Source organism: Babesia microti, chromosome III (assembly GCF_000691945.2).
Source record: "Babesia microti strain RI chromosome III, complete genome".
Classification (NCBI taxonomy): domain Eukaryota; phylum Apicomplexa; class Aconoidasida; order Piroplasmida; family Babesiidae; genus Babesia; species Babesia microti.
In genome coordinates, this window is record NC_027207.2 from 124,736 (window position 1) to 137,719 (window position 12,984).

Below are 12,984 nucleotides of genomic sequence, written 5' to 3' on the forward strand. Positions count from 1 at the left end.
TATTGAATAAATTAAAAATTATAACCGATCTAATATATATACCAGGGCCACGCAACTAAGTCAGCCTAGAAGATGCACCACAATTAGTTCGGCACTGTAATTGTACATTAGATTCTACTGTAAAATGAGCAGCCGTTCCAGCTCTTCCCCGTTAACTTTACTATTAAATTCTTGCCAAGAAAACTCAATTTGCGTCCAAGCCGCTCCACTCCCCAGCGTAGAGTTATGTGAATATGCTTCCCAGCACCTATCACTAATCGAAGAGGACACTAGGGCTAGGCTGTTGAAATTGTGGAACAGATTGTCTTTGAGGCAAAATAATGATACTCAAATATTTTCTAATAGCGATTTTGGTATTTGGACCAGACTGATCGAACAGGTCTGTTTCGATGAAATTGAAAACTCAAAGACCATCCTACAGTTGGAGCGCGAGGAGCAGATCTATTTTGATACTCTGAAGGTACATTGACCTTTATATAGTTCATTGAATTGGGAATTGCATCCAAGGAAGCTGCTTTAAATGTACTAACTGGTGACATTGGGAATCCTTTGACTGCATATCACTTGGCAATGTCTTTATATCGCAATAACTTGTCATATTCGTATGGGTCGTTGGCAATTGAGACACTATTAGCAACTATTGCCCCAAAGATGCGATCAAATCTTGATTTTTCAGGATTTATAAAAACTGCCTGCTTAAACCGCCCTGGTAATTCCCAATCGTTGCGGCGTATAATGGATAGGGAACCTTCCTCTCGGGGGTTTTGTGGCATACCACTAGTAAATCCATTGGCCCTTAAAGGTATGTATTTGCGATTAAACCCACAATAACTGCACAATTTTATACAAATTGGATCCTTATGTAAACCGCTAATACAGAGATGTCTGGAGATGATCTCACCGGCGACCTAACTGGATTGTCAAACTATGCTAGAGTTAGTGGAGCATCTGATCCAAGTGTATCACCACAAAAACCCTTCTCTTCATTTGATTTTTTAAGTAGCACTCCATCAAATCTGCTTTATAGACAGCTAACCAAACATGCTACCCAAGGTATGAGATTGGTGGCAGATAGCACTCCATATTCACTACTGAACCAACCAATGTACCTTAAAATGTACAGTAATGTAAATTCCAATAAAAACATCAAAAATTTTGCATTAAATAAACATATTTACCCCAACACATTTTCCGGATCATCAATAACCTCACCCGAAGCAAAACCCAGTTGTTTGTCTTATAGACCGGACAAAACAGTTGGAAATGACCAATATGCCAAAATAAAAACTGTAAAAAGACGCCGTACAGACTGTAGGTGTTGCAAAACTTTATGTGATTGCTGCGGAGATCTCATATCTGAAGGCATATTCACATTGTCTGATTCTGAAGATGAGGGGATTTACAATATGGAAAATCCACAATCGCAGTCTCGTAAGTTGATGCTGGAGAATCTCAAGGTGGGAAAACTAGCTAATGGACAAAAGGCCATGTCTAGGGATGAATTGTCACAGATTCTCACTAAAGATGGATTTGATTTTCTAAAACCTGCATTTATATGCAAAGTAATCAATATGTTGTAAAATCGTTTATGCCAATTTATTTGTATAATATTATTAATAATTTATATATAACACTGATTCATAGTATATACTGATATAAAACGAGCAGATGTTGTAAAAAACAGTTACGTGTAATTTGCATATTAGATAGTCACTTCATTAATCGCTTGTAATGCGCATTTACTATTGTATTTAGAAGTAGCTTTGTCAGATTGGTATATAAGATTATGCAATATTAATAAAGACTTAAATTAGTGTTGATTTAAAATTATATGATTAATACAAATATAATACCTATAATTATGCATGCATTGAGCAATATTAAATATATTATACATACGTTATTATAATTCATGCAAAATTACTAAAAATAAGTAAAATTTACTTTCGTAATAATAACTATTGTACAATGTAGATTGTATTGTTGGATTGTGTTTATGGAGCTGAAATTTCTCATTGCTTATGTGTATATATCAATTTGATTTACGCCAAAATGTATTCATTTCATTATCTGTATACGCAGGTAATGTATCTATTATAGTATCCCAAAATATTCACAATTTAGCTCATCTTATCAACCAATGTATGATAGCCTAAGATCTATTTCGTGCCATGGCTCCATTCGAATTATATTCACTATCAATTAACATCTGGCTATTAGAGTTATCATCCAGAGAACATTTTAGCCAATCAATATGACAATTTGAAAAAAGTACTTTCCCCAAATTATTTATATTGGAGACTATATCAAGCAAAAATGCCAAATAATATTTGGAACCCATAATATAATTAAGTTAAATAATAAATATACTATATAACTACTCTATGGCTAGTGTCAGTTAAAATTTTCTATATGCGTAAAATTGTTTGATCCACATATTTATAACACAAATACATTTGATTGTCAAGTTAGCTCCAAATTTTAATTAATAATACATTAAAATAATCATAAGTCCATATTTACGTACAAGATAATACAATAAATGGAAATTATAATTTCGAATTTAAAACGGATAATATTTACCTATACTGCCTTAAATAGATAAATATATAATAATTATATATATGAAACAAAATTAGTCAATAATCGAAATATATGCAAAAAGCCTATCTAAATATCATACGACGACAACATCATTACTATTTATACTATGTAAGCCTTTTATTCTAATCAATGAATAAATTTGTAGATAATCACTTTATCACCATTAAATATCACTAGATAACGATTTTTATATAAATAACACTATGTTAAACACATGGTTTATGTTAATAACATTATTACATGACAAACATACACGTAAAACATACAATGTATACATAATTATACAATAAAAACAATGATACCATCACTAACCGAGCAATGGCACAAGGATTTTTAGAGTCGGGTAATGCAATGTTTCCACTCCAGTAACTATAACATATAACTCATGAATACTGGGCCTACAGTAACTAATTGCATCCATATACACGATTATATATAACAAAGACGGATGATATCTATGCAATATACATATACATATACATATTGTATAATAATTAAATCGTCGAATCATTATACTCGTAAGAACTAATAACTGGTGCAAAAATAATACTAGTGCATATATATGATTCAATTATTTATCTAACATATAGTGATCTAGGTACTAATAGAGATAATTATAATGAATTCTATGTTACAAAAAAACTTGTTCAACACTGTTGGTGTGGGATGTAGAGTCAGAGTCTTTGCCAAATCTGGCGGTTCTCAACACAGGATTGCCACTCACATAGCTATTGGAATAATCAGATTGGCTAGTATATGAAGATTGACTGACTTCGTCTGTAGGCGTCTCGTCAAGATCAGAAAAATCTGCATTACAACTAAGTTTAGACAATTTTGATGAGTTGAAAGACAAAGAATTCGGAATGTACGATCCAATTAAGTCCGTATTGGCATCTCCACTTGTGTCCTGACTGTTGGTATCTACAGGCTCAAATTCATGTCCCTCTGGCACCGCGCCGCTTTCACCAGAGATACCCAATTCACCAGTGCCCCCGGCATCTCCGCCATATGCAACAATAGATGAAATGGTTCTTGGATATGATTTATTTTCCACACAATTTGTACTGCCCGCATTTTTCTTTGGCGCTATTGGCGGTGGATCGTATAAGCTGCCTGTATGATCATCATGTTGCAGAATTGGGATATTGTAAACAAGTGATGATTGGGGAGTTTGAAGTGATGATTGTGCAATGGAAGTTGAAATGACAAGACTAATCAAATGAATTTTTGCAGGCATATCAATTTCCAAATATTCACCCCTAGATAAATTCATTGGTTCCCCTTTCACCACGTTAAATGGTCCATAGTTAACGTGTAATGAAGGGGTTTCATAATCAGCATTTAGTTGCGCCAACCTATTGGACATATCATTAAAAATCATCTCTCCATCACACTGATATTGATCTAGGTTCAAGTAGGGTTCCGGGAGCGATATTTTACCAACTTCATTGGCAATAAGGGCAGTTTGTTCAGTCCCCGAATTTTGCGGTTCATCTTTTGGGTTATTGTCTGTTAGCTTATTGATGAAGGAATCCCAGGCCTGAGAAGCGGATATTGACACTTCACTTTCGCTTTCAATTAGATGGCTAGCTATGTCTTCCATATTGTCATTGCTGTTGGCATCGTAGATAATTGGTGTTACACCATCTGTGCTACAAATGTTAGAAGAAGGAGTATATGGTGTACACTTGAAATTAAAGCTACACAACTCATCCCCATTATCCCTTTCCTTTTCCCATTCCTCCCTAGACCTCTCAATAATCCCTTTGTGAGCATACTTATCCAATTTTGGTATTATACATTCTAGCAGTGGCAATTGCAATGGGTAGGGTATTGAATGAAACCTAGAAATCTCTTGAACTTTAGTAATATCTTGCCGTAACGATTTAGAACGATATGGAGGGAAAATCCTTGTAGCAGTAGGTATTTCGTGTACAATTTTGAGCTTTTCAAGCTGCACAAGTTCATCTGCGATGAGCTTTTTGATATTTTCAATGTGCCTTGACTGATTTGGCACTTTCAAATCTAGTTCATTAGCCCATTTATCAAAAACATGACCCCAAAATGCCAAATTATAATACTGATTTTGCTCATTGCAATCCTCCATATACAAATTTTGGCACTTTAACCTCCTTTCAGAGATCACTTTGACAAATCTATACCCGTCATTCCAATCATCAATTGTTTCATTGTATTTCTTGGTGCTGACAGATTGTTCCAGTACTAATCGGTAGGATGAATTAATTACTATCCCCACTAATCGATATCTATTCACAAATTTTCCCTCGAATATCGATAGATTTAGAAAGAAGTTCACAAATTCCACTGAGACAGCCACGGTGGCAAAACACATAATTAATAAATTTGTGATTATTATATAGTAGCGTGAAATATTATCTCTCACAAGCCGGGACTCAGTCATGCCATATTTAGCACCATTTTTGGAAAAAATAATCAAAATGATAACCAAGGCAGCAGCCAACAGCATAAAAGTCACAATTCGTGCAAAAATGGGGAAAACGCACTTGAAAAGGACAGAAAAACGTCTGCCGTCCATCCTTTTCCCATTATTTGTCACGGATAGGTTTTTTTTACCTGTTTTGCTTATTATTAAAGGTGGTTCACACCTTTTTACTGCGATTTTGTGAAGTATAAGACCAAATATGGCGGATACATTTGCCAAAATAAGAAAATACATCTTCTCTATGCCGAAATAGAAAGAAATAGAGCTTAACATGCCAATGATGCCTGAAGTCAAATTACTATATGTTATTAAATATATGATAAAAGGGGAATCAGTTATCTTGGCAAAAGGAGCCATTCCGACCACACCAAAAATTATTGAAACCAATAGATACGCCAAGTTAAATAAGATTAGCCAATATTCAAGCGACATGGAAGCTTCGGTAGTTAAAGTAAAAAAAATACTGGACAACAAAACATTATAGTGCCAAATTTTGTCTCTGTTAAGACGGAACATGACGTGCAATAGGCCCAAATAAAAGAGAAAAATATAAGTAATTCTATAACAGATAAGGGAGTTGATTCCTGCTGAGAGGAAGAGGCCAACGATAAAGAGTTGGAATTCGTGGATGGTGAAGTGGGTTTTGCTTAACACATCCAAAGAATTGAGACAGGAGTAAAGTCCATTTTGGGCCAAAAATCGTGCCCTGTAGCCCCTTTCCCAATCATACGTCATTGTGTCGATTTTAACTTATGCTACCGCAATGGCATTAAGTGCCACCCCAGTCTACAGCCATCCTAGTGCAGTCAAAAATATTAAGGATCCATGCCTTTACGGATACTTGGCATTCATTTACCACAAATTACTATTTTTAGCTTACAATTAATTATTTATTACCCAAATAATATAAACCAATTCAACGATTGACTCTGTGATCATGTGACAACTTTACATCGCTTTCGTACATGTATTCACTCATCCACATATCTATCATTCAACCCATTAAATTAACTCGTAAATCGCCACGATTGATATACGCATCAGTCGCAACGATTCTTTTCTTATGAATGAAGTGAATAATATGGACTATGCTGGGGGGCGAGGGCTTTTCTGAATTTAATATTTTTGCACGGCACAAACTTTAATTTATATATACGATAATCACTTGGATTACATGACATCATTTACAACTTATTATATGCCATCTTCAGATGTAGACTTTAGACGCAATTACCACGAAATCATATCTCAGTAAACCTATCTGAACTAGTCATACACGTACACTAACACGCCACTAATCCTATATAATCAACTATTTAGGCGCTTAAATTATGACATTGTATTATATATCACCAAAAAATACATTATCATCAAATAATCTACATCAAAGCTGAAAATTTCGGTGGCAAACACAAATCGTACACATTACTACTTTAATTCCACACTAATACGACAATCCCACATGAGCAAATGTTATCTTAATGTATAACATTAATCACACCGTTAAATTTGGTGTTATATTTTAGTGAGGGTTAACGTTAGGGATTAGGGTTATTGGCATTTGTCCTTGGGTTTGAACGTAAAGACTGAGTGAGGTTGTGCAGATACCCCCCCAAAATAATATGACTATTTGCGCTACATGGCCAATATTACTGTTACTTTTTGGTTGTATAAGAGGCAATTGTTATTGTGTAACTGATTAGTTTTCATGCCTCTAAGAACACAATGGACATATTTATGTAGAAAACACAGTGATTCCACGTGTCATATCGCCAATTAAAACATTATTCTAATTATTTGCATAATTACACCAAATAATCCATACATTTAATATATGCACTGCTATTAATGGCGAATTTTTGTTACAATGACATATCGATGTCATAGACAATATGCCTACTGTTGATAATACTCGTGTAGATTATTTCTTTCATTTGCATACTTTTCAATATAAAACAATAACTACTGTTACAAAATGCACACTCCCTCTACACAATTTTCAAACTGCAAAAAACACCAAACAGTTATATACCACATATCACTTATTTTGTAATTGATTTGTTAAATGTTACCAAAAAATGGTTGAAAAACTGGAAGCAGATGTTGTAATTTATGGCACAGGACTTGTATCAATCCTAACTGCTGTAGGATTATCATTTCAGGGAGTGAAAGTTATATTGCTGGATCCAAATCCTGACTACGGTTCGAACTATCGTACACTTAACCTCAAGAACTATATAACTCAGATATTAAATGGCATAGAAATAACTCATGATACCCCTGACAATCATCCTTCAGACACGAATAATGATAAAAGGACTCCAACATTTGCATCTAAAGATGCGAATGCCAATTTTGTATTCAATCCATTTGAACACTACAACAACGAACTAGAGCTGTGCCAAATTGAAGATAATATTAATGGTTCTCTCCAATATAGTGACAATAAAACCCTTTCAGAGTTTAAATACTACCACATAGATTTATGGCCCAAAATGTTATATGGCAATAGCCCCGCAGTCACATCACTCTTAGCCGCTGGCTGTGACAATTACGTACAATTTACCGCAGTGGAGGGGAGTTACATTTACAGAAACGGCCATTTTGCCCAGCTCCCTGGATCTAAGAGTGCAATTTTTAGATCAGGGGATTTTACACTGTTGCAGAAGCGAAACCTGTGCCGTTTCCTACGGACTACAGAAAGTTTTAGCAATTTTAAAGCGACCAAAGATCTTGAAACAAGTGAAACAAATCCAATTTCTGTGAACGATATCATCCAATATGGGCTGTGCCGGGTTCATTACAAAGATAAGCCGCATAATCTGTTGGATAGGGCCAAAATGTACATCAGTTCCATAGGCATATATGGACGCCACCATTCACCCTTCATTTATCCATTGTACGGCACATGTGACATAGTTCAAGCTCTTGCCAGGGCTGCTTCACTTGCAGGTACTGTCTGCATGTTGAGGTCTGTAATATCAAAGGCACAGTTTAACACGGTTATAACATCTGATGACGGATATGAAAATGAAACTTGCAACAGATTCGATTTGTGTCTGACAATTGACACTCATGGAATGACCGAAAATGAATTGGATTTGACAGTGAGTGAGATTAATTGCAATTTTCTAATTACCGAATCGCATTTACAACATATACCATACACCTGTGACAATGATACTGTGCTTACTGGAATAATTTCTGGTTACGCAGACCAATCTGACAATAAACATCAATTTGTCATACCAGCCTTGAATGCTCACATCGCTATATTTATTTCCAACGAAAAGTTACTAGAAGAAGGCGTATCTACATCAGTGATATTGAACAATGACCAATCTTATTTATTGCAATTGGATGCCTCCTCTGGAACTGTGCCACAGGGTTACTACATTTACTACATGATGGGCATCATCACACAATGTAATGGTGGCGTAATCGAGTGCCCGCACATGATTAATATTAGGGAACTATTTGAAAAGAATAAAAAGCATCTCTCGTCCATATTATTTGCCTCACACCACAACTCAATCAGCAAATCTGCAGATGAATGTCAAAATTACATGTCAAATAATATTGTTGATGAGTGCTACAATTGTGGGATGATGATGACCTTTGTGGACGAGATACCCATGGCAATTGACACTATCAGGAAGGTTAAAAATGCCCTTTCAGCCCGTAAATTTACAACACAACACTTTAAGATGTATGGATCGGATAATGTAATTGCAGTTGGCGACAAAACAATGTGCAAGGATTACATTGGTTCTGAGAACGAGTACACAAATGAATTCATCTTCCACGACACATTTGGCAATAAGAAGAAGAAATCATTGGTGTTAGATAGGCTCACAGCTCTGGTGGAGGAATTTGAGGAATATACTATCGATAACAATGTGGATAAGTCCATTCAATATGACGATGGAGACCATTCAAAAATTATACAATTTGTGTAGGATTTCTTTATCAAACATGACGCAAATAATCTGCTAATAATATTGATTCAATCGTAATTAGGATTATAATTAATGGTCCTGTTTATCAAATGGACAGCGATAATAACAAAATGTTGCGAATACTACTAATATTAATTGTAGATACAAATACAATTTGTACGCTATTTTTCGCAAAGAACCAATTTTTCATACCTATACGATTTAGTTTGGTAGCTGGTAAAAATGAACAGTACATTGACACGACTAGCGAACTCTTGTGGGTTTCATATACAATTTTTGTAAGAAACCCTAGCTAACGGCACGTCGAGCTGTTACACTTGTATTGCGTTTTTAGACTTATATTCATAGTACACATTAATTAATTCACTGAACAAGTATTAAACTGAAATTGTTAAACAACACACGCAATAAGTAAGCTTAGTGTTGATAACAATAGCTATAAGTGATAAACGTAGACTTTATAGCAATTTATGGAAATATGTGAATTACAGCAAATTATACAATAAACTCAATATCATTTAGAAAATTGTAGTTTTATCACGATATTTTGAACAATTATTAGAAATCATGCACTAGATGGTTTTACAACGATCACAACCTTTAGAGATCACAAAATACATACTATGCGGCATTATTCCGATTGAATTATTATACTGGGTAGTATATTTGACGTTGATACTCACAGCACTAGAAGAGGCGCATATACAAAGAACAGCACCACTGAACATGAGAATCCATCCATATATATATATATATATCAACTAAACTATTATAGTATATATACTATCGCATTTAGTCGTACCCTTTTGTAACGAACACTGCGTTCTGAATTGAAAATTGCATATAGAGCATAACAATGTACCATCAATCGCCATTCGGATTTGACGAAAACAACAAGAGACATCACTCTGAGGAACAGTCTACCCATCAATCTCCACAAACTCATTCATCACCACAGTCCAAATCACAACATTTACAAATCCCACCGCAAAATGGCCTAGAACGCACAAGAATACTGGATTTAGTGGTATGATACGTCTCATATATAGGCTACAATGGGTCCTTATGACAATCCTATACCAGATCTCGAAAGTTATACATTGCAAATGAATCGTATGCTCGATTGGACTCTAAGTTCAATCAACCGTACACAGTTTGAGTTACTTGAAGTTTGTTTTGTTGTATGTTTGGAGCTATATGTCAAATTATTTCATGTGTCTCCCCCTAATGGTAAGCACAGTCGCTTCATGCAGCCAGGAGTTTTATAAAAACATTCAGCGGACCATTTTTGGAAAGGTACGAAAATCACCTCAGAGATCTAGCCATGTATGTCCACCATAGTCAATTGAAGGAATCACCCATATTGCGCATGAACAGTCCCCTAGATAAACATGCCATAGTGATAACCAAAAGAGCTAAGCGGTCGTTGATTTGCTGGCTGACAAATTGTGAAAGCGTACTAATCCAAAATATACTACAAGAAACTGTAGATTTTATCGACGCGTCCACACTCTACGACTCAAGTAATTCACTAGAGAGAGCCCAGATTGCACATATATACGGGGTGAATATTGATTGGCTAAACAAGCATTTGGAACACGATGGTAGACCATTCCTTGGCCTAGTGGAAAGACAGCACACTGATGGCCGACAAACCATAGGCTCGAAACCCACATTATATACGCCAATTATGGGCACCAATTCTGGCCCACCAACAACCCCTACTGATCGGCCAGTAATGACAATGAATACGAATACCAATATCAGTAGAGAAGGCCCACTTCCTTTGTCATCAGGAGGGTCCTTTGGTCAAATACCGGCCGTACCTGACGAATTCTCAGCGTCAGTGGATTTGCTGGTAGACTGCGTTGAGCCACCAACTGAGAGGGATAATACCATTCATTGGGGATTGCCTATGTCACTATATGGATTGGAATCTCCACAGACAAAAGTATTTATCTATTAAAGTAGAATTATTTAATAATCGGCAAGGAAAATACAAAGTTGGAGGATGCAAATAATTTGTGCCCATTACCATCACCGGGAACTGAAATATACTCAGTATACAGGGGCCTAATCATAGCCCAGGCGCAAAACCGTGCCAATATCAATTCCAAGGAGTTACCGTGTGTACTGGCCTATACTTTGCACGATTCGCATAACCTAACTAGTGCTAGCATTAGCTCTCACGATGGACGATACATAGCAGCTGGATTTCAAGATGCCACGATACGGATCTGGGATTTAGCAGCTTCCGAAGTAGCTAAACAATCAATATAATGTAGATATGCAAGGCATCTGAGCATGTCTCTAGCGAATTGGGACGTGATATTGGCGAACACTTGAAGGCCAAATACCTAGGATCCCCAGAAGGCAATACCAAAGAGTCAAACTTGTCATTTGGACACGATGGGTTGGTAACTTCGTTATGTTTCGGAGAAATGGGCACAGTGCTACTATCTGGGGGGTTGGACGGCGAGATCAGACTGTATTTACCTTCAGGGGCTAGTACCAAGGTTGTCTATAAAGGCGGCGGTACAGCTGTATTTGACCTGGCCTATAGCCCTTTTGGATACTACTTTACCTCAGTAGAACAAGATGGAGCAGCTCGCATGTGGGCAACAGATCGCAGTTTTTCACTTAGGGTACTGCGTACAGCTGCCGGGGCCAGTAGCGTTAGTTACCATCCGAACGCGTCCATAATAGCGACGGGATGCGATGATGGAGCTCTTAGACTTTGGGATCTCAGGGCAGCTAAATGCCAGAGTGTGTTATCCCCCCCTCGACGTTGTTTTAATGGAATGCAGAGGGTGAACATTTCGTGCAATGGACGTTTCGCCGCTGCTACAGGCGCCCCACCAATAGGATACAATGACGAGAGTAATAGCGTTATTATTTGGGACATAGCTACTGGTAGGATGATAGACGAGCTTTTTGGACATCATGCACAAATACGCAGTCTTTCATTTTCCCATGGATGCAACTTATTGGCTGTAGCTAGTGACGACGGTGTGATGAGCCTTTGGGATACTTCAAGAGGTAAAAACTTATTTATTTTAGCTTGCGGTGGAAACGGGCCATTAATTCAACGCCATGATAAGACCAGTCGCAATGGTATTGCAAGGTTGGTCAAGGCATTTAGTACCAGGGATTGTAGCATCAGACAAGCGGTATTCACTCCGGAAAATGTGTTGTTGGCGTGCCTTGTGGATGTATCCTAGGGCTGCATGATTATTGGATAGTGCAATATTTATTATGCTGCATGACAAGTTCTTATTATTCTTACATCATAAAGCAATAATATGCGAAATACATGAAGCAATGCATTGATTTTTGTATCATAAGTAGCGGTACAGTACCCTGCATGGTTATTTTGCGTCATGTGCAGATTTGATAAGAATGATTTATGTTGAGTATTGTGTTAAAATTTATAATTCATTAAACAATATATCCAGATAGGTGTTGGATTTTTATTAAATTGTGTCAAAGAAAAGGTTTTCCAGTTATTGTATGTACTTAATTGTAAGCAAATATTCCGACTGAGGCATTATGACGAATTTGCTCTATATATAAGATAACATATATTATTAAGCTCATTAAAAATATATTATCTCAACAAATATAACAAACTATATTGGTTACATCCAATTATCAAATTAAAAAAGTATGTATATTCTAACATTTTCAATATCAAAAGGCATATCCACTCAACTATCATTAACAATGACAACCTAAACATCTAAAACAACACAAATACTGATAAACCAGAGGACAGAAGGCCAATTTTCTACTTTCAGACGATTTTATATTTAGTGTTATCAGTGATACCTTTAATACATCATTGCCGTTATAAACTAAGTTATAACTTTCTCATTTTCTGACAAAATGAGAAATTAATTATACAACAATCAATAATCAACTTTCTCGGAGTTAATTTCCCCCTTCCAGCATTCATTT

General features: G+C 36.1%; 4 protein-coding genes across 4 annotated transcripts; 3 read left to right on the plus strand and 1 right to left on the minus strand.

Moving 5' to 3' along the window:
- Positions 1-124: 124 nt before the first annotated feature.
- Positions 125-1,580, plus strand: BMR1_03g00331 (hypothetical protein; the record flags this gene model as incomplete). The annotated part of the gene is made up of 3 exons (XM_021481817.1): positions 125-460; positions 481-802; positions 880-1,580. 3 exons carry the CDS (start codon positions 125-127, stop codon positions 1,578-1,580), a joined length of 1,359 nt encoding a protein of 452 aa, XP_021338410.1.
- On the minus strand, positions 3,236-5,803 carry BMR1_03g00350 (hypothetical protein; the record flags this gene model as incomplete). Its single annotated transcript, XM_012793227.1, has 1 exon — positions 3,236-5,803. The coding sequence occupies one exon, from the start codon at positions 5,801-5,803 to the stop codon at positions 3,236-3,238; it is 2,568 nt and encodes an 855-aa protein (XP_012648681.1).
- On the plus strand, positions 7,147-9,027 carry BMR1_03g00355 (GDP dissociation inhibitor; the record flags this gene model as incomplete). The annotated part of the gene is made up of 1 exon (XM_012793228.1): positions 7,147-9,027. The coding sequence occupies one exon, from the start codon at positions 7,147-7,149 to the stop codon at positions 9,025-9,027; it is 1,881 nt and encodes a 626-aa protein (XP_012648682.1).
- Positions 9,028-9,883: 856 nt separating this feature from the next.
- Positions 9,884-12,248, plus strand: BMR1_03g00360 (Transcription initiation factor TFIID subunit 5; the record flags this gene model as incomplete). The annotated part of the gene is made up of 6 exons (XM_021481818.1): positions 9,884-10,054; positions 10,077-10,257; positions 10,281-10,978; positions 10,999-11,286; positions 11,313-12,066; positions 12,088-12,248. The coding sequence occupies 6 exons, from the start codon at positions 9,884-9,886 to the stop codon at positions 12,246-12,248; spliced, it is 2,253 nt and encodes a 750-aa protein (XP_021338411.1).